The following is a 23,627-nucleotide window of genomic DNA, read 5'->3' as shown; positions in this document are numbered from 1 at the left end:
AAAAAAAAAAAAGGTCTCGGTTATTCCCGAATCGGGCTGAAAGAGAAAGAATTCTTTCAATAAGCATCCTGGAGTCTGGAATTTGATAATTGGTGCACCTGTGTGAGAGCACTTGTTTACATCAGTCCTGCGCCTGATCTCTCTCCTGTCGGATTGCCGTCCTTCTTATGGTTTATGGGAATAGAGAGTGCACCTGTGATCACGCAAATGCATGTGCACTATAATACACAGAAGACCTCGACGTCATTATAACTATAGGTGATACAGAACCACTAGTTCGTCACAGTTAGTTTAATTTTTTGTTATTTTTTCCAAATCTTGACAGTTATTAATGATAAACGCATTTTTAAATTTTTCGTCATAATGAGTCTCTATTGGTTTTTTGTGCTATTGTTCTATGTGACGTTTATCAAAACAAATTAATGACATAAAACGGAAAACACAAAATTTGGTTATTTACTTAATTTTACAGTGTTAAAATATGCTATAACAAGTAATTGAAATGAATCCATTCATTCATTTGAATTTAATTATAAAACTGTATTGTCTAAGTTAATTATTTCAGCTAGTTGTTAATAAATGCATAGTTAGTTAGATTTTATTTTCTAATTGCTAACTTTTATTCGTCGTTTTACTTGTTTTTGAAAATCATTAACTTTATAGCATTTAATATTAATCTCTTTCTACAAAATGACTGAAATAATAATATTCGTTTATCAAAGTACAATCTTCAAGATATCCTATTAAATACACCTACAGTATACAAATACCTATAGTACTTTCATAACGGTATATACGTATGTAACTAAAAGGTATATATATACATATCATATGATGTAGGTATATGTAGTTGTTTATCTTTTCAATTCTGTAATGTAGCTGAATTAAATCATAAATTTTGTGTTTGAGTTGTCCACAGAAGACCGAGAATAAAAGAATACGGAACCCAAAATATAAGTATCCGATATACACTTCATTGTTTTTTTACATATTTTCGACACAAAACAAATGGTAGATTTCAATCATATTTAAGAAGACGCAAAATAGTTATTTCAACAAAAAAATTGAAAACAACAAAATATTTTTTGGCAAAAAAATGCCAAACGCTAATTAGTTTCTAAGCCTTGTATTTAGCAAATGAAGATTGACAACATACATACACACACACTATAATATAGTGGAACTTCACGCAATGTCCTGAAGCGTTAGTTTAAATACATTTACACGGCGTGTTTGGTATCATTTAATGTATTAATAATAAGAGGTGACCATATTTTTCATCACAATCCAAAGAGACACTGAGGCTGACGGTCAGTTACGAGTTCGAAATTCGAATAAACTTTTTTTAAGTGACGTTTATGGCTATAGTGCTGTGTGTGTTTTATATTCAGCCAGTGAGTACTTAGCATTTTATTAATTTGGTATTGGACCTTTTTAAATGATTTCCCGAAGGATTTTTTTGTATGGCTTGCGGATCCCTTAGGCATTTGTGTGTCGTCAGTGAGTAAAAATGAAGGTTTCGTTTGCAATTCTGCTTGTAAATAATTGTTTTGCTTAATTATTATTTGTCATAATTTTAAATACGTAAAAGTGATTAGTACAATTTAGAGGTCGTGAAGCGGATTTAAGAGAGCTCTTACAGTAGGATTTGTTGGTCAGTAAGAAGAGTGTCAAAAATATGAGTAACTTATTTTTGTAACGCCATTTTGCAATGTTACCTTTGCCTATAATAATTTGTACCTAATGAACTTAAGCTGTATTGCATAGTAAAATATCTGCAAATAGGTACATAGTTGCCTATGAATAGATAATCCAATAGTTATATTATGTATAGAATTAATTTACACTATCGAATTCGACTTAACCTGTAAGGATAGTTGTAAGAGAGGAAAATAAATAAATAAAATATTTTGTAATGAATGAATTTGTAACGCACAATTGGATCTGTAAAACCATTGGTAGGTCTTGACCTTGATTATTGATTGTAAGTAATTTCGTAGAACTTAATCTGAAAAAGCAGTTAAAATTAGAGAAAAGGAAAAGTCCTCAATAAAATATTTTCAAAAAATGGTGTCATTTCCTCATTAGATATATTGGTTTTTTATCATAAATTATACATGAGTCTATCTAATACTGTGTATATAATTTTAGAATGTATGAGATAACAATCTTAGTCACGTGCGATATAAAACAATAGGCTCTTCAGTACAAGTGCTGGTTATAGATAGTAACACTCACATTTATGTGGTACATGATAACTGGTAATAGTTTAGTGGTTAATATCACGACTGCTGAATGATGAATGTAACGTTTAGTTCCCGAGCTGGGTATTTTACTTGATTTGTGTTTTTAGCGATTTAGGTCCTGGATTACCTTGAAATTTTGCTAAGTGAATGCTACTTGCCTATACTTATACTTACCTACATAATAAAGATGAAACATTTTTTGTTTGTTTATACCACACAGGCTCCAAAATTACTGAACCCAGAAAAAAAATCTACTTATGGAAATCTATATAAGCTATTCCCGAGTAGAATAGGTTATTTTGTATCTTGACCGGGTAGTAATTCCCACGGCGTGGTACCGTTGGAAAACGGCTAGTAGCTTACATATTTTTAGCTTCGAATTTTGAGTGGGTTAATTTTTACTAAACATTAGTAGGTTATAGATTTTCTGGTGTTTATACTTGTGACTTATAATTTCATTCACCTCAGTACATTTGACAATTATCACCCTTACCTAAATACATTGGAACAACCTTGCCTCAATACATTGGATCAAACCAACCAACCGACACCTCAAACCATTCAATTTTAATTCTCAATCCGTTCATTTCCGTGAAGTTTCATCAAAATCTGTTATTGGTGAAAGAGTATCCAATTTATCTGAGTATGCAAGCTTAGAAGTTTATTAATTTAATATGATGTGATTGCAAGGATAAAAATGTAGGCTGTGATCAATTTATTTTATATGCTTTCACGCTAAAACCGCTGAATCGATTTGCGTTAATTAATACTACCTGTGCATACAATACATTTTAATTTTGTACAAAGAAATGTATTATGTAAAATGATATTATTACTTCTAAGTACTACTTATTTACAACATTTTCAAAGTAATTTTCCTACAGTGCCGGGGACACTTAGTTTATTGTTGCTGTATTTTATTTTACAAGTCATAGGCGTCACACATGATAGCGAATAATGATGTATTTAATATGAATGATGTAGTTTGGCAATGAACGTCTTTGGCAGTCTTTATGAGTAGTCAGAAGCCAGCAAGTCTGACAAGCAGTCTTACTAAGGGGTACTGGGTAACTGGGTTAAGGAGGTCAGACAGGCGGTCGCTCCTTGTAAAACACTGGAACTCAGCTGGTTATACTGGAAGCCGACCCCATAGTTGGGAGAAGGGACTCGTGGACTATGGGAGTGTCCCATAGTCCACGAGTGGCGAATGAGGAGGCAGCAGGGGTGATTTGATTACACATACGCGTGGGTCGGTAATAATGGAACAAATGTATTTAATTAAACATTTTCGCAAAATTCTATATTTGAGTGCAGATTTGGGGTCGTGGAAGAGAATAGTGATATTTTTTTACCGATTTTATCACAATATTTTTGCGTATAGTATTTGCGTTGCTGTCAGTAACGTCCTTCGCACACCCGTGAAGATCATGCGACTGTCATTAATGCATTTGCCAAGCTATATTTATCTTAAATCCCTTCACATTGTTTCAGTAAGCAATAACTGACCAACCGATTGACTGAACAAAATATAGCTGAAAAATTATTTCACTTTTAGGAAGTTACACTTTCCCTGGGTAACATTTATCCGTCCATGGGCAGTAGTTACTTTTGCACGGGAAGTGGATGAAACCGTAGGAACACTTGCTGGAAGATTTATGATTTAAGTATCGTGTCTAATAAATGCCTAGATAATTAGGATAAAATTATCGTATCACCATTTGCCATTACATAACAATTGAATAGTTTCGGCAAACTGGTTTAACTAACTGAAATTTTTTTTTACTTAACAAACACGATTAATTCAAACCTGTTATAATAAAGAAAAATACCTATTTGATCTAACTAAAAAACAAGTTAATTAATGTTCCCATCTTATATTGTATTTTTTTGTACTTTGTGTCTGGACGAATTTCATGTTGAACAGAAAACATACGAACAATGAACATCTTATAATGAGACCATCCTTTTTTCTGAGAAATCAGTGAAAAAAAAACTTACAAGATTAGCATACAATAACGATAAAATCTTTTCACACTATATAAATTCAAAAAGCTTATTATCTTAAGTTAAGCTAAGTTACATCAATAAATTGAAAGTATCCTGCGCCTGATCTCTCTCCGGTCGTGTCGGATTGCCGTCCCATCGGGCTATGATAGTGAAGGAATAGTGAGTGCACCTGTGTCTGCGCAAATGCTCATAATATAGGTAATATTATATCCTGCATTATGGATGATCTCCTTATATGATAACACGAAAACCTGGAACGCCATTATTATTATCATACAAAGAAAAATAAGTTGATCATATCGTTTGGGACACAAAACTTTTTTGAAATAAAAATAATAATTGATACGACCATGATAAGACAATTCTATTCATAGATCAAAGAACCTCTAATCTCATTTTAATTTCTGCATAATGAAGTAAAGCAGAGTTTACCCAAATATTCCTACACCCTTATTAATGTAATTCAATGGAATTAATTGTCACTTTCCTATGTGTTTATACTTGTTACGTGCGTTTTTCTTCTGACGTCAAAGCCCTTCTATTTTTGACAATTATTTCCATGAAATAGATTCGGCGCAATGATTTGACACGTGCATTTTAAACTTGCTTGGTCTTGCGGTTTCACCCGCTTTTTTGAAGGAATAGAGATACGCAAAACTTAAAATGTAACGTAAGTAATTATATTTCGTGCTGATCTTTTGAGTCTAGGTGATGAAAATATTTACTTAATTTAAGTACCTATAGGAAAAGTACTGACAATAATAATTATTTAAATTATATAATTTTACCATACCATACAATATTTAAAAGTTAGGAAAAATATTATTTTAGTAGCTGATGATTTTTCAAAACAGATTTTTGAAAGAAAAATCTTCCTAACGTATGAACAATATATCCTATTTTTTGTATAGTTTTTTATTGGTTTATATAATAGAAAGTAATAAAAATAGCCCGTGCGTAATTTAGTCAAATGCTATAAATAAAAAAACTAACGTGCTTACGTAAATCGCATATAATTATCAAAAATACTACGCAGATACTATGATTACCTATAAACTTTTCACGTCCAAAATGCGTGAACCTCATTTGATTAATGTCATGAAAAACCTAAATTAACAGAAACTACATATTAGTTAGTAAATTAGAATGCAATTTTAAATTCAAATTATCGGCAAACACATTGTATTTTTAAGTACTAGATTTGTTTATTTAATTTGCTTTTGGTAGAATTTGATTTATAAAATAAAATATTTTAATTCAATTATTTTAGGTACCTACTCCTCGAAGCGCATCTTTTAATAGTAATTATTATCGGGAGCGCATCTGAAAGATGCGCCTCAAATCGAGGGACGCCTCCTAATAATTGGTTCCCCATCACTACATAGTACCTACTTATAAAACAAAGTCACTTTCTCTGTCTCTAAATCCCTATATTTGTTAAAATCAAGACGACCCATTGACCAAATCTTTAAAACTACGCAACGGATTTGATGCGGTTTTTTTTTATAGATAGAGTGATTGAAGAGTATAATGTAGTGTATTTAGTATCAGCATTACACCCCTGCATAGCCGGGGCGGGTCGCTAGGTGATTATATTTTATAGATGTATGGTTTAAAGCTAAAAAAGTCGTGGTGGCCTAGTGGGTAAAGGACCAACCTCTCAAGTATGAGGGTGCGGGTTCGATCCCAGGTCAGGCAAGTACCAATGCAACTTTTCTAAGTTTGTATGTACTTTCTAAGTATATCTTAGACACCATTGGCTGTGTTTCGGATGGCACGTTAAACTGTAGGTCCCGGCTGTCATTGAACATCCTTGGCAGTCGTTACGGGTAGTCAGAAGCCAGTAAGTCTGACACCAGTCTAACCAAGGGGTATCGGGTTGCCCGGGTAACTGGGTTGAGGAGGTCAGATAGGCAGTCGCTTCTTGTAAAACACTGGTACTCAGCTGAATCCGGTTAGACTGGAAGCCGACCCCAACATGATTGGGAAAAAAGGCTCGGAGGATGATGTATGGTTTAAAGCTTAAAGTAGTAACAAAAGCAACCCAAGAACACATTCCGTAGAGCTACCTAAGCTAGGATAACACTTGTCAGGTCTATTATTTTTTTATCGTCATCTACCTAGCTTTTTCCCATGAAAACTGGGGTCGTTTCTAGTTTTAACAGTAGTGGCTGAAGTAACCAAGTTTCATTTGGAGCAGCTGCCTAACTAACCTCCTCAATCCAGTTACTCAGGCAACACGATATCACTTGGTAAGACTGATAGTAAGACTTTCTTGCTGCCAAGGCTGTTCAAATGATAGCTGGAACCCACTAATTTAATATCTCTTCCAAAACACGGAAAGAGAGGCCTATTAAAGTTTATTACTATAAAAAAAATCATTCAAATGCCACTCAGAATAATTTCTTATTGAAATTACACCAAGTGCGCGAGGAAAATTCTGAAAAAAAAAACTATGCGAGAAATGTCATTTTGCCTTGACCACCATAAAAAGTAGTAATTTTTATTACACTCAGGGCGTAAAAAGAGGGTGTGAGCATAAGGTGCGCGATACACGAGCGCTCTATTTAGAATAGTCCACGAAGGTTAGACGGGCACCGCGCTTTGCGCAGCGGGGCCGCGCCCTTACATCCACTTTGACCTACATTTTCGTCACAACATTATTTTCGATCCAAACTGAAAACATACTCTTTAGTTTACCCATCAACAAGAAAGAAACAAACGTTGTCAAAGACGTCAGTAGTCAAGAAATCTGTGTGTTTTTATCCAGTGAATTTCCTATCTCTATTTGTGTACCATTTACTGTTTGCCAAGACGATTTTATTTTTCGTTTCTTTTTTTTAATTTTATTTTTATTTTTTGTGACAATGATCTTGTTTGTTGAAGAAGAAACACGTTTCAGTTTGTGTTAGCAAGAATTATTCGTTGACTTGGATTCGTTTTGAAGTTCTCCTGAATTAATACAGGTACGTGGGATTTTAAAGCCTTTAGATTCATACGCGGTTATGTGATATAATAGTGAACAGTGGCAGAAATAATTTTGCTTTTGCATTTAATCCAAATATTTTAATTTTCTCTTTCTTTCTGAATATTGTTGTGAAATGTCAAAGAATAAATTGCGGTGATTTGGAATTTTTTGGTTATTTAATTTATTTATCGGTATACATTCTGATACTTAAATGGTTTAAACCTAAAATCTCAAACGCAACAAAACAGTGTATTATTGGCGAATAATTTGATAATATTCAACAGTTCACGTAGACTAGTGTAGTTTTTTAATATTAATTCAACAAATAATCCTATTACCTTCATCGGGTGCGAAATTCAACCTTCAGATTCTATAGCACCTGCGACAATTTAATATTTTTGTTAATTTTGGTACATGGATACTTGTTATATACCTGTTATAAAAAATAGTCTGAAATCCCCAAACCGCATTAAAAAGAGTGCCCATGGAGTTTCTTGCCGGTACGTCTCTAAGAGACCAATTCTTTGGAACCGTGCAACTAGTTTTACATTTCAAAAGAGCTTTCAAATGCCTGTTTGAAATTAAAAAAAAAAAATACTTTAACTTTGAAAACGCTCAATCCTTCTCTGTGGGAGAGAAGTCCAGTGCACAGCAGTGGGACGATTATAAGGCTGACGATGATGATCCTACTTCCTACTTATATTATAATCCTACTTATATCCTACTTCCTACTTATATCCTACTTTCCTACTTATATTACAAATGTGAAAGTTTGTGAGAATGTATGAGTAAATGTATGGATGTATGTTTATTATTCAATCACGCAAAAATGGCTGGACCGATTTGATTGAAATTTGGTATGTAGATAGGTGATACCCTGGATTAACACATAGGCTATTTTTTATCAACACACCTAGCGGGCGAAGCCGCTGGCGGAAGCTAGTAAAAAATAATAATATACTACTTTCGTACTTTCCAATCTACTTGAGATAAATCTGTACATCCACCTGAGTATTTTAAGGCCATTGCAAATGTAATCTTCTTACTGTTATCAGATCGAAAACTGATAACAAGATTGGTTTAGTCGGTCTTTTGAGCACGTGAAAAGTGGCGAGAAAAAACGTGTGTTTATCATCATGGTTATTTAAAAAATGTATCGTAAAATTGTTTGTTACACTTATTAAATTTTGATATCATTTTGCATCATTTTTATTAAACGCATTATCTACTTTTTCAATGTTGAGAATCATATTTGAGCAAAGCGTTGAGTATCAATCTGGATAGATATAGTTGGTCTATAAACTTTGCTTGGATTGTGTGAAAAAAGATAATATTATGGTTGAAAGAATGTCACTTGTGAGATAACATCAAATATAAGTATGGAAGATGAAAACATGCTGGGCAGACAAGAAAAATAAGAGAAAAGAAGAGAGAAGAAGAAAAAAAATAAGAGCTACATATATGCTGATGATGGATGATATATGATAAGCCTCTTTTTAACCGACTCCCCAAAAAAGAAGGAGGTTTCCAATTCAGATATTTGTATTTTTTTTTCTGATAACAAAAAGTAATGTCTTCAATACGGGGGAAAAACCGCGTTCAATTGCTACATAGGTCATAAATAATAATAGCTCAACTACATATTTTCATGCTGAAGCTATGCTTTATGCAAGAAAAATAAACAATCTGGGTTATGTTAACCATTGTATTTGCCCAGTAGTCTGGAACCTTGCGTCAGTACAGATATCTTTCTGAGTAACTGAATAACATAGAATTCATGTTTTGTTTTTCTATTTGAATCGAGTTTTGTACCAAAATTTTATTTTTTTGATGTGCTCGTCAATGACAATTTTTCAAAAATATTCCGTTCAAAACATAAGTGCTTTCGTTGTTGATTTTTTTAAGAATAAATGTGAAAATTGAATGGTAGGTGAAGTATCGCTTTGAGCGATAGAAAAATGCTATGACAGAATTTTTGATTTCATTATTTTAATATTGAATCCTAAAATGAAAAAACCTGAAAAATTACTGAACATAAAATTGATAAATTATTCGACACTCTTAATAAAAATTTGCCTTTTTTGAACATTTTTAATAAAATGCACATAATAAATTATTTTAATACTTTTCATAGGCCTTGAATTTTCTGTTGGTAAAAGATATAAATATAGTTGTTACGCGAAAAACCTAACAATTGCGGTGGTACTGTGATTGACAATGCGTGTGTGCCCATTCTCAAATCATCGTTAGAAATAATAGTTAATAATTGTGTAGTGCGTGAATCGCGTGATCAACTCGGTAATATATTATTTATTTTTAAAGTGTTTGAGTATTTTTGGTAGCCATATTTATCGGAGCATCTCTAGTGAACGAATTTTGTGTGGATACTTAACCTGATACGTACCAATGTATTTTTTTAAGTCAACTTATAGTGAGGAAAATATAATTTACCAATGGATTTAGTTTGGAATACTTATGTGAGACACTTGCTGTAACCGTGTAAATAATGTTTTGCTTGTACATTTTTTTTTTTAATATTTTCTTTTCACGAGACTCGACTGTTCTTACCTGCAAAAGTCGTCTACAGATCCTGATAAATAGTTTTTCGAAATTCATGAAAAAACTATATTTTGAAGTCAGATATTTTACAAATGTCCCTGGATATGCCTTTTTCATATTTTTATTCCCTATGGAAACATAATTCCATACTTTGAGTTACAGTCTAGATGACATAGGACCTGAATCCCTTTAGGGACGTTATTGTTCTTCATTTCTGCAGTAATATATCAATATTTAGGTTTCATCTATACTAATATTATAAAGAGGAAAACTTTGTTTGTTTGGTTGTAATGGATAAACTCAAAAACTACTGGACCGATTTTAAATATTCTTTAACCATTAGGAAGCTATATTATCTGCGAGTAACATAGGCTATATTTTATCCCGGTGCGGGCAGTAGCTCCCACGGGACGCGAGTGAAACCGCGGGAAAACGGCTAGTATTCTATAAACTATCGATACTAAACTTAATGCCATTTTTATAGCACATTTTATTTAGTGCATAATCCTATAACACCATCTGAAAAACCTATCAACGATTATTATAACATTTTCACTCATTAAAATAACTAATGGATCAAGGGTAACCGTTTAATTGTAACCAATATACCATTGTCAATGTACCGACCTTCTATCAGACTCATTCATTAGGCACACACATACACACGCACCTTCACTCACATATACACATCACAATAGCATATGCATCTGCATTACATCTTCACTACGAACACAGAAAGGTCCCTTTATTAAATAAACTCAATTTAGTTGATATTCCTTACAATAATTCTAGGCTATTGTTCTACTGTTTTATTTGTACTAACTTGATAAAGTGTATTTTGAATTGTGCTTTATGAACTTGTAGAAAATTACAATTTCAATGCCAAGGCTACTAAGATATCTAATATTGTTATCAAAATATAGGTACTCGTATCTAGGTAGGATATAGGTAGATAGTGACTGAAGGAACAATAGAGGTCGACTATAAGAAACGTTCAATATATCTAAAAGAATGATAACATGGTGTCTGAGATACATACATTCCTACCATACTGTAAAATGTACCACCATATTTCTGCCATAATGTCAACCTGTAATTTCCCAAGTATGATGTCTGAAATCACCAACCTGCATTGAGCAAGCGTGGTGATTAACGCTTACTCCTTCTCCGTGTGAGAGGAGGCCTGTGCCCAGCAGTGGGACGATAAAAAGGCTGATGATGATTATAAACTCACTATCCCAACATAAATTAATAATGCATCAAGTAAAATAAAAATGAAGCTGAACTGAATATTTTCCGGTTACATAAACTCTAAGCAAATTGACAGATTTGTTCAATTTTTATACCAACTTTGTGTATTGATTAGTATGATCCTAAGGCCTTCATTTCTCACGACTTTAATAACAATATCTTCTGTATTAAGGGTCGTATGAAATCATCCATTGTACGATTAATAGTTTCTGTAAATTGTCATTTAAATATAGGTAGTTATCTACTTTTTGTTATGCTAATTTTATTGTACGTACGTGATAATGTTGCATCATATTCATTGTTTAATCACCTTCAATATATTTAAGGTTCATGTCCATTAGATGTCTGGCAGAGGTTAATAAATTCGTACCTTCGTTCTGTAATCGATTTTGGATACTTCTGGAAACTGTATTTCTTTATTTTATATGCATAATTGGGACTCAATCTTTATCATCTCTTTAGCCTTTTCCCCAATACGGGGTCATATCAGTGTTTTACAAGGACGGTCCGCCTATCTGACCTCCTCAATCCAGTTACCCGGGCAACCTACCCTAGGTAAGATAGGTCGTCAGACTTACTGGTTTCAGACCACCCGTAACGAATGTCAAAGATGTTCAATGATAGCTGTGTCAATCAGGATTTAATCGCGATGTATTATTATAAAAGTACGATACCTTTTTTTTTACTACAGTCTACTTGCGACCACGGTCGGTGCAATTCGGCGGAAACGTCGGTAAAGAAAAAGGTACCTTCATACATACTTAATCATTTATCGCGATTAAGTTCCGATTGTATATAAATATGTGTAGTAGGTTACCAAGGTTTAAAAACCTTTGTAATTCTGTCGGTTAAGTTTGTGTGTAAAATGTAAAACGAAACAGTGACTAATACTGTGTAATTTTTGTAACATTTACTAATTGACCTTCTAACTACATTATGTCGTGTATGATATCAGGCAGGTTAATGAATCCAATTTTTCGTACGTGCCATTTGAGGCTAGCGTATTTTTCTGTAGGTATATTTTTCTGACAACCAGTCTTAACTGGGGGCATCGATATATATGTACTACGTACTAGATAGAACGTTCCGAACAAAAAGCTTACCACACTGAACTGCAGTGCAGACTATGCAGTGCCCAAAATGGCAAATCAGAGCGATTTTGACACCTGCGTCAGATGGATGTCTATGAAACGACAATTATAAAATAGAAAATACATATCAAGGTATAAACTTACACATATAAACTAATTCGAGAGTCAAGTTAGTAAAATTACACGCTGTTCATGCTATTACAACGCTTGTATATCATACTTTTCATTTATAATTCAATTTTACAAATATGCATTAATTTGTTCCCGCCCGCCATCTTAAATTATGGATTAAGAAAATCGTGCAGAAACAGATGTGCCATAAAACTGGCAGTAGGTAAAATATCAATGAAAACAGACTTCACTTTGTCATGGTATGTTCTTACTTTCAAGAAAAAATAATTAAATTCGCGAAAATTTGTGATAGCCCTCTTAAGAAAAAAAAACATCGTAATTAATATTAAAAACCCTAAAAATAAGTTCCTGGTTTTAATATATTACATGATTTTGCATTCAATTAGATATAAATAAACTTTTTGATATATTACATGATTTTGAATTCACTTAGATATAAACTTTTTGAGTAATGAAAAATGTAGGCAAAATACGAGCGACACTTCACCAATTAACATCAATGAGGTGACTACATGTCACAATACGTCATCGAGATGTCAACAGACGACATAAGCGGGTAAATTATTTGTATGGATGTTCTTGTCTATCGCTAGAATATATGTCAATGACTGGGGGTATTTTGTTGCCAAGGTAACTAGGTTGGGAAGTTCAGATAGGAAGGCGCTCCTTCTCAAACACTGGTACTCAGCTGCATCCTGTTAGACTAGAAGCTGATCCGAACAGAGTTGGGAAAAGGCTAGGCAGATGATGATATTTTTCCAGTTCAGTATATGCTCCTCCGAAATCGAGCAATAGTCTCATATTTTTTAGTTTCAAGTCGCTCTAAGTGTTAATCGATAAGTGCCTTTAAGAGTAAATCCTTGCACATTTGTTTTTGGATACCATCTGATCCTCGTAAGCAATTCTGTCACTTGAAGTTTATTTACAGGTTTAAAAATAAACAGTTGTTTTTAATTGACTTTCAAAATAGAAGGACGTTCTATATTCGACTGTTTGCTTGTTTTTAATATGTATGAATGTTAATGAAGTTCAGTTCCGCAAATAGGTGGGCCGATAACCTGAGTGTTGAGATATCTTTATTTCCCACTGGCTTCCGCCCGTGGCTTCGCTCGCGTCAAGTTCGGTTATATCGCGTTTCCAAGAGAACTCTTCAAAAGTCTGGGATAAAAACTATCCTATGTTCTTTCTCAAGGTCAACTCTATCCCTGTACCAAAATTTATTAAAATCAGTTCAGTGGTTTAGACGTGAAAGCGTAACAGACAGACAGACAGAGTTACTTTCGACTTTATAATATTAGTAGGGATTAGTATGGATAAGAATTACAATTCACTTACATGAGAAAAAAATACGTCTCATGTTTGTCTTACCTATATAATTTCTAAAACCTGGTTTGTTTTAAGCTAGATACACTGAATTTGTCAATGATAATTTCATTGAGCATTATTCACGATCTGACATTGTTGTAATTCTAGAGTCACGGTTAAAAGTCAATATCTATTTTCAATGATATCTGTCAATGGCCCTTCTGACTAGGTATATAAAAAAAGAAAAAAGGACTGTACTATTTTAAACGTCGCAGAAATACCTTGATTTTGGACGGGTGAGGTGCACAGTTTCATATCTGTATACGGTTTTAGACATTTATTTTCTCAAAAGATTTACACAATCACTTACAGAGAAAATACAATATTATAATTTGATATTGAATGAATATTTTAAATCTGTATCACTTCCATGCTTCTTTTATGTTGGTGGTCAACCTAATTAAGATAAAATTTGGCATGGAGCATGACATCCAGACAAAGACATTAGGCAGTTTTTTTAAGTATAACAATGTAGTTACAAGCCAGTCAATCAAAACGGTTATACCTTCATATCCGTCTCAAAAACGCACGCAGAGTGCAAGTAAACTGCTTTCTTTCGTGTCAATTTCTTAAATCACATTAAGGAAAATGATTTTAAAATGTAGGCTACACTAGCTTTTGCCCGCGACTTCGTTCGCGTGGAATAGTGACTTCCGGCAAATTTTTGATTTGACCAATAGATGGCGCTATATGTCCGGAATAAATTTTATTTTTTATTTTTATTTTTTTTAATAAAAACTATCCTATGTCCTTTCTCAAGTTTCAAACTATGTCTGTACCAAATTTCACACAAATCGGTTCAGTAGTTTAGGCGTGAAGAAAAGACAGACAGACAGACAGAAAGACAGACAGACAGACAGACAGAGTTACTTTCGTATTTATAATATTAGTTTGGATTTTACACAAGTAATTAGTGAACCTACAGTTACTAACTGTAGGTTCACTAATTACTTTTCACTTACGGCTAACGTGTGAAGGATGCAAATAACAGTTACAATATTGTTGTTTTCAATGTCACTACCGTCGTACAATGTCTTACGGTAAACGCTGTTAATCCATTAAAAGAGTTTAATAGTAGTTTTCCTTCAAGGTATGTGTATGAATAAATGGTTCAATACTTTGGAGAAGGCAGTACATTCAAACTTGTAATCATAATTGCGAATTCTACATAGTTGGCGCGTTTGTTTGGCGAAAAACGATTAATGATATTTATTTTACAAATAGGTTGAAAACAACTTTATTTTTGCATGTCAAACTTTAACAGTAACTGTTTGAAGATATACCGTCTTACCACAAAAACTTTTAAACGTCAGTTTATGCCTTGTCTAAAAAAATGTCAAATTATGACGTTGACATATGGTTCATTTTGCAGCCAAAATTTTACTAGACAAGTGTAAAACAGGGTTTAAAGTTTTTGTAGTAAGGCCATTTATGCTTAAATTCATGTGACAATGCGACAGATTTTTTGCGTATACGAGCGTATGTATTCGCGCATCAAAAACGGCCTGTGTGAAAGCGCTCTGATCATCTTTCACTGACCCTGAATTATATGAAACTCGGTAATCAAGTCTAAACTTGTAACTGAATGCGTTCGTCAAGAGAGCCTTAAATAAACAAAAACAACAATTTTGCCTTATCGAGGAATTCCCGATTTGGAAGTCCATTAAAATCACTACTTACCTCTTCATACCATCGAAGTAGTACCCACAATACGTCCAATTTGCCTGCCCAGTTTTTTGTACCACCGAGAAAGTTGAAACAATTATTTCTTACTCACTCGAAAGTAAAATCATGCTATGAGTCAGTTTTTGTATTATGTCATAAGACTTAATAGGAACAGCAATTATTGCTGTTTTGCGTACGTTGTATTATGAAACGGATTTACGGAACTTGACGGCTATGTGATTTGAATGATAGTTTGAAAGATTATGATGAACCATAAGATAATATTTTTCCTTGATCCGCTATAGTTTTGCATTGCTCAATTCAGAAAGCCTGATCTTGAAGCTAAGCTAAGCTAAAGCTAAGCTATGTATTACTAGCTGTTCGTTCCGGTTTCACCCACTTCTAATCTTTTGCAAATGAGTAAAAAGTAAGGTCTGCTAAGTCCTTTCTCAGATTCTACCTATCGATACTATCTGTGTACCGAGTTTTATTTAAGTAAGTGCTGTAGGTTTGGTAAAAATGCTCGATGGACAGAGTTTCTTCCTCTAGTAAGGATAAATGCACATAAAATGAGGACTTTTAGGAATATCTATGAGTCTCATACATTTAACCAGACGTTAAACTGTATTATTTAACACGGTCTTTGTATAAATTACAATTTAATTAAGTCACTAGGGCACCTATTTCACTGAATGGCTAATATAATTATTATCATTGTGATATTAAATTGCTACCACGCAACGGTCTCAGCTATATAAAATCACCTTTTTTGTCATAGCTGGGTAACCTTGGTCCTCTTCTCATATTGAGAAGACTAGGAAGATTGGCGAATACGCAAATTTTCAATAGGTAGGTCTTTTGGTGACTACCGCGATTCATATTGGTTAAGTTTCCTACAAAGGCACGCATAGCTGACATTTTGGTTTGTTTGTGGTCACCTTTTTGAGAATCAAAGTCTGGGGCATAGAAGATCCGCGTTACCAAATCTAAAAAGGGGAATAATTTAATGTAATAAATAGATGCCATGAAGACATTTTGCAACCTGGCATTTGGTCACGATATTTCGGCTGTACGAAAATTGTTTGACATTTTAATTCTACGAATTTATTGCGGGCGCAAGTACCTACAAATGTGACTTAAGCCATGTATTCACTGGGAAACAATGTTTCAGATACACAGTTTCTGAAACATCACGTAGATGTTTACAGCAACAATGTTTCGGAAACTGCCGTCCACACCGTCAGATGTTTACAATATGTCGCCCGAGGAAGTAGTGTTGTTGTGTGGTGCCTACATTTATTTGCATAAGTCCATTTCTAGTAAAAAGAAAAAGAAAAGAGAAATTACTTGCTATGAAGACATTTATTTGGCGTTTATAAACAAATGAAATACGCGTCCACACTTGTATCCATATGTTGCGCAACTGATTTGTTTCTGTGCTCCCCGCCACGGGTGGGGAGCACAGAAACATTCGATAAACACGTAGTGTTTACAGAAACAAAATTATATGTTTCTGAAACAAAATTATTTGTTTCAGAAACACGTAGATTTTGTTTCTGAAACAGTGTTTATAAACAATTGTTTCTCAGTGAATACATGGCTTTAAGAGTCCGTTTAGTTTTTTAACGATTCAGAATTTATGTTTCCTTAGACTAAACTCGTTAACTTCTGTCCTACGTCTATAAGGGTACTGTGTTTTTGAAAAACCCTCAAAGTGATACTGACCAGTTTATCCAGCACGAGACCGCAGTAATCACGTTTTTAATTCAGTAGACTTCGATATTATCTTGATGACGTATCATATATAATATTTGGAATGTACAAAAAAATGTCTGGCATACAGAATAACCCATCATTAGGTGACAAGACGATGTTAATCACAGCTGTTATATTAATGGCGGTACAATAAATGTTATGTTATTTGAAAAATGATGACAACCTGAAAGAATGATTGGCTTCAGGAAATTGTTTTGAGATAACATCTATCATAACAAAATTCACGTGGGCAATGGGCATGCCTTCTTTGTGTGGAAAAATAGTGTCTTTTAGTTAGGTAACAATTTTATCTGTAGGTACCTATTGCATATTCGTAATTCGTTTTTTTCTCATAAAATAAGATTTGCACCTGATAAATACATAGGTACCTTATATTAAAAAAATACATATTGGTATTTTGGTATTAATGTATTTGTCATAGTTTAGCCCTTACTGGAAGAGGCCTACGTCTAGGAGTGGACAGCACTAGGCTGATATGATGATGATTAATAATAATGTATTCGTAATACCTGCCAACTACATATAAAAATAAAACTTCTGAACTTTAATAATTCTACTTTTTAAGAGTATTAATTGATACAAGAAAAACCAAAAAGATGGATGTGCCCATCATTAACTTTATATCCTGATGACCATAAATAAATAATTTCTTCAAAGTAAAAATAAACAAGGTGCATCCGCAAACTATATAAATGCTATTATGTAATGATCGGAGATGAGTACGAACAGGCTTTCGTATGACAAAACGAGGTCAAGTGCGTGACAGCACTTGTAGTAGGTTCCGTAGTCAGTGAAGGGAAATAATCCAACACTAATTAATAAGGGCTCAAAATCAGACATGGCCTTCTACTTAACCACAGAAGTAATGTGAGGGTTTCCCACTTGTAAAAAAACACAGGCTTATTTATGACGCGAGGAGAGAGGGATTATGTTTTTTTTCCTCAAAAATACACAATAGAAAGACAAGCAGTAGATAAGTTCGTCTGCCATTTTTTCATCATCATTTTTATTTGAGTAGGTATAATATTTTGATTATGTGTGAGATTATGTTTTAAATTCAGTCATTTGATAATATATGTCAGTCAGTCATTTGATAGATGAATATGTTCAGTAGTGTTTTCTCGTGTATTCAATTTGGTGACATAGCTAAAAGGGCACTGACTAATGACCTGACTACTTTCAGACCTTAAACAGAGTGGATGGGTGAGCGGGAAGTTTGAGAGTTTTTCAATGGTCCTTTATCATGAATTATTTATATTCTTAAATGATATAAGGTCATTGATTGACTTGAAACCCTTGGACTTGAGAGACAGGAATAAATTAACAACCAGGTAGATAAATAAGGGTTTTGAAGGTCAAGGCCGCTGGATTTTTTGCTATTTTAAGTTTTGGATTTTTTTTTCTGTGGGTAAAGTTTTTTTTATGCCTTTCTTTATTATATACATTAAATAAGCAATGTTCAATTTGTACCACCTGTTTGGTGATTCATTTGTTGCAATTACTTATAGTGGGATTTCATTTTAAGTGGATATTTAATTAGATATCAATTATGACTAATTTTTGTAGACATTGTAACAAGTTAACTAGTTTCTTCGATATCATTTACTAATTTTAATTATGATCACTATGTCATATCATGATCAGCCTTACAAAGTCGATTCCTATTTGAAGGTCAAAGAAGATTCCTATTTTCAAAAACGATACATGCGTTTATTGATTTATGCAACTTTAATATATCTCTCTACTAGCTGGCCGGGACGTCGAAGATTGCTTTAAATAATTTTCTAGTTGCCTATCGTAATGGTCCATCAAAGTGCAAAACTTATGTTAATATAAACTTAATTGTTTCCCGAGGAAACTACTTTCAGCACAGGGCTAAAAAGAAGTGGTTTGTCAGGCTCTAGATTATCTGAGTTTTTACGTGATTGACTTAAAAACAAACAAATCTACTTTCAGATTAGAATTTTAACAGAAATCTGAAATCTTACTTCAAGTTACCAAAAACAAGATACACCTAAAATATTTCTGGGAATGTTAAATTAATAATATTAACTAAACATAGAATTTTAATGATTTAATTAACTAATTGGGTACAGAGCGGTTGGTACGTTTGTGTCAGGCATTTTTCCTATTAGATAATGAAACTTGAATTGTAAAACCATTACGTTAGTTCATTACGAATATTTGTGAGAGACACTTTAGCGCGTTGTGAGTGTAAAATTATAATTTAACATATGAAGAATTTGGTGTGATCTGTGATTGCTATTTGCGAGTTGAATAAAGATTGAGTTAGTATTTAAGTGAGTTTTCGTGTGTTTTGTGGTTAGTTTTTTTTTGGAAATATGGATCATCTTGATCAAGTGAATATTATTTCTTAAAGTCTTAAAAATATAAAATGTTCTGTGCTTTGGATGTGTTTGAGGATTCCATATTTCATACCTATTAATACAATCTTTTTGAATCGCTGTAAGCACATATCACTAGCCTGAAAAATAATGTTACTTAACGCTTCAAAATTATCCATTTAAATTGATATCAAATCACTACTTGTTAGTTTATGAGATCTTAAAACCTGTTATTCCATTTATCCTGATATATTTAGGTTCATAATTAGGTACTTTAAATTTCAAAAAATCAGGCTAAATCAATGTGAGTTATTGTTGCAAACATGACAATACATGTACTTTCTGCGGACAAAAGTATTTTAATACTTTTGTCCAAAATATATCTCATCTTAATATAACGATTGCGTGCATTTTAGCACTAGTCTGAAGTACTTATATTAAAACCAATCAAAATGCATTCTAATTGTTACAGCAGCAGAGTTGAAAACGCGCCGTAGAAACATATCATCATGAACTCAGTCATAGGTCTCAGTCCGAAGAATCCCAGCTGGGATTTAAATAAAAGCAAATGTAAGTAAAACTTTACCATTTTCCTGATAAAATATGATCTACTAGCTGTTTCCTGTAGTTTTACAGAAAGTTTGACAACCAAGACTTGCCTAGGCGTACCTACTGTCTTGCCCAAGTAAATGGGGTGGAGAATGTCAGAGAGGCAGTCGTTCCACATAAAACTGGTACTCAAGCTGACTCCTGTTAGGCTGAAAGCCGAACCCAACATACTTAGGAATAAGATGGACAGATGATATAGGTATCAATAAGTCCATCTCTTTACAAATACACAACCACACACAACACAAGAACTTCTTCCCGCACCCAGATTAATGTTTTTTTTTTTTTTTTTATATTCTTATAGGTAGGCTACATTATTGCAAAGTCTCATCAAAACCCATTTGTTCGTATTTGCGTGAAACAACCCTCCATGCATATAAACTTTCGCTTTTATAATGTAGGATAATTTATTACGTTGAGGTAAGTTGCGTTCCATGGGAACCTAATTTAGTCGGTACAATTAGAAGGTCATTCTGTTACCATACGCGATAAGTTGTAGTTACCAAGGAAATACCGAGTTATGTTGTTATAATATTTATCCATAATACGGTTTGTCTTACAGAAGGAATTTCTTCTTTATCCCTTTTACAATAATTATTATCTTCACTGCCCTTGGTAACATACCTATCATATGAGTTGTAGTGTAAGTTAGAGTAATATGATTTATTTTATGTCGTTTTTTCATTCAAAACATGGTAGTCGTAGATTTTATTCTTAGACTTTTTCTCTGTCGTGTCGGATTGCCATCACATCAGGCTATAAGAGTGAAGGAATAGAGTCCACCTGCAACTGCGCATCGCAATTCTTACGAGGACGCCATCGTATTAGACTTTCATCAGCTACTTGTACTGAGTGTGTATATGAAAATTCTGTCAAAATAACTACAAATAATGGTGATGACAATGATGTAATTAGTTCCTTAAATACAAATATAAATCACACAGTTAGTGCATTGAAATAATTTAAATAAAATACCAATTTGTATGAAAATATCTGAAATTCAAAACACAAAAATATCATTATCGTATACATAAATAATGTATGTTCCATAATTTACAAAAAATAGCCTTTAAAACAGAATAACATAAGACATAGAAATTCAAAATTATTCGATACGTGTTCGTTTTCAGGTAAAAATAAAGAACGAAGTAATGAAACAAATAGGTATGACTTAATAGGTATGCTTGTTGAATACCTATGTTTTTCTAAATCTGAAAAACAACCTCAATGTGTTGATTTCACACAAACAATGAAAAACTTATAAGAGATAAAGATTTCGCTTACAACATTAAGTGACTTCTTGACGAAGACTTGAAGACTTTTTGTTGTTTTATTATAAGATAAATTGAGTTTTTTTTTAGGTATATTTTAATCTTAAGTACAATTATATTATCGTTTACTTCAAATTAAACTGAATGCAGCTGTGTTTTAATGTTCTACGTGGAGCGATTGCCTATTCTTCTCAGCCCAGTTACCCGGGCAACTTGAGACTTCTTTCTTGGCAACACTGGTTGTCAGACTTTCTGTCTCAAGTTTTGACGATGGCCAAATATGTTTAAATGACTGTCGGATTCCACCAATTAAAGATGCCTTCCAAAACACGGATGAACTTATTAGAGTCAATCAGACTACAACTATCAACGGATCGAAAGTGTTATCGCTCAGAAGTTTTTTGTTCATATTGTATAGATATCTATCGTGAAGTCACTGTAGCCAATGTCATAGATAGAGCCTTTGATGACTGAGAGTTATTTGAAGAGACATTTACATAGTACTCCAATTAAATAATTGAATTTGTTTTTCCAGATGAAGAAATTGACGAGCTCCCCTTCATGGCATCCCTGGGTCCAGTCCTCACAATCCTGGCGGTCTACCTGGTGTTTGTGCTGAAGATCGGCCCAGTGTTCATGAGGAAACGAGAGGGATACAAACTAACACACACACTACTTATTTATAATGCCATACAAGTCGCCATATCAGTTTATATGGTGTATAGGGTGAGTTGTTTTTTGTTTGAGTTCTTTTTGACCAACGTTTTTGGAGGTTCGAAATTCAGAAATTAAGATGATAGGGCTTCTACTGGTCAAACCACGTTAGCTTAATTTATGGACTAATTAGTGTTATACAAAAATCTCTTATACGTACATTTTGTATATCGCCAAACTTTTTGTCGCCAAGGCAAACATTTGCTGGCTAAGCCATAGAACATTATCGCAAGTCGTTTCAGAAAAAGCATTTGTAGGTAGATATTAGCTTAGGCAGAAATTTTGTTACCGAGCGTCATCAACTTTTACCAAAATTATACAATTAGGTACCTAATTCGATTTCAAATAATTTCGTTTGTAAATTTTAGGTTTTAATGTGACACGTGTATTCAATTAGGTACCTTTTCAATAAATAGGCATATAGCATAATGATTTCAAATATTTAAATCGGACTATTTAAAATTTCATCAAAAAAAGGTTTTCCCCAGTACAGAATATGAACAAGAATCACTTTAAATAAATAATTATTATCAATTAGGTAGGTATTTATATGTACTCGCGTACGTATGTGTTTTACAAATAATCAGAATGTTATGTAATAAATTAACGTACTTGCTAAATTCTTGTGAATATTAATGAAGTTTTTTTTAAATAAATCACCTTCAATTTGTATTGAACTAATCCCATTAGATATAAGTACTTTTACGTGTACATATTTGCTGGGTCTTATTTACACACAACATTCAAATGCTAGTTTTCTTGAAGACGAGATTCTACCGGTGCGACACTGTGTCGCACAAACTATGATTCTTCACTTTAGAATTATTGTAACTTTTGCACGATATGGATATATTTCTGTTAACATCATGAGCAATGGAATTGCACCGACGCGTGCACATAAATATTTTCGTTCGCGATTAATTGGTTGCGAATAATTTTGGTATTATCTCGCCATTGGTTTTCGGTTTCTAGTATGTTTTATTGATAATATTTAATTTGCCACCATAACCAATTTAATGATCTCATACAATCCTAAACGTCAGAGTCAGAGGCATAAAAGAGAGAACTGGTATGAACGAGAACTAGATTCAAATAGCCGCCATCGACTGTCGATAGCGGAGCTAGAGCAGAAAAAAAAATCCTAAACGTCGTTCAATACTGAGAGAAGAAAGAGCGCCTGATGAAAATATTGTAGCAAACATTCACTGCTTAGAAACATGAACTTTGTAATAAATCAGGTCCTATTACACATGTTTTTGTTTCTCTATTTTGCTTTAATAACATGATTTATTCTTTTGTTTTCAGTTCTTTATAGACCTCATACATATGGGTCTGGTGCCTAAGAAATGTTACATGAATGAAGACAATTCGAGAAACAGGGTAAGTAAAATCCATATTGAAATAGTTTTTAGCAACTATGAAGTCAGATTATATTATCATTATTACATAATTGTTTCCTAATTTTCACTTCCTCGCGGTTTCACCCATGTCCTGAGAAAACTGCCAACCACACGTAGATCAAATGTAGTATATTCCCGTCTCCAGGATATCAGTTATCTCCAGTCCAAATTTTATCTCAATCAATTCACCCGTTTTAGCCTGAAAGTCTAGCAAACCTACTCACTCAT

At 33.3% G+C, this 23,627-nt stretch overlaps 1 protein-coding gene across 12 annotated transcripts in view; it reads left to right on the top strand.

Annotated features, from left to right (window-relative positions):
* Positions 1-1,252: 1,252 nt before the first annotated feature.
* LOC124630702 (elongation of very long chain fatty acids protein 7-like) overlaps positions 1,253-23,627 on the top strand; it is a 30,712-nt gene continuing 8,337 nt past the window's right edge. The window contains exons 1-4 of one of the 12 annotated variants that reach the window (XM_047164670.1): positions 1,253-1,394; positions 19,881-19,975; positions 21,821-22,011; positions 23,305-23,379. In XM_047164670.1, the coding sequence (XP_047020626.1) occupies positions 19,915-19,975; positions 21,821-22,011; positions 23,305-23,379 (327 nt within the window). In that variant the 5' untranslated portion in view covers positions 1,253-1,394; positions 19,881-19,914. Of the gene's footprint in view, positions 1,395-6,869; positions 7,220-9,410; positions 9,520-18,176; positions 18,392-19,250; positions 19,383-19,877; positions 19,976-21,820; positions 22,012-23,304; positions 23,380-23,627 lie in introns of those variants that run through there. The other 11 variants (XM_047164667.1, XM_047164668.1, XM_047164674.1 and 8 more) reach the window with 11 other exon arrangements.

The sequence above is a fragment of the Helicoverpa zea genome, chromosome 5, assembly GCF_022581195.2.
Source record: "Helicoverpa zea isolate HzStark_Cry1AcR chromosome 5, ilHelZeax1.1, whole genome shotgun sequence".
Classification (NCBI taxonomy): domain Eukaryota; kingdom Metazoa; phylum Arthropoda; class Insecta; order Lepidoptera; family Noctuidae; genus Helicoverpa; species Helicoverpa zea.
The sequence above is the reverse complement of the archived record's forward strand: the minus strand, read 5'-3'. Positions and strand labels throughout refer to the sequence as shown.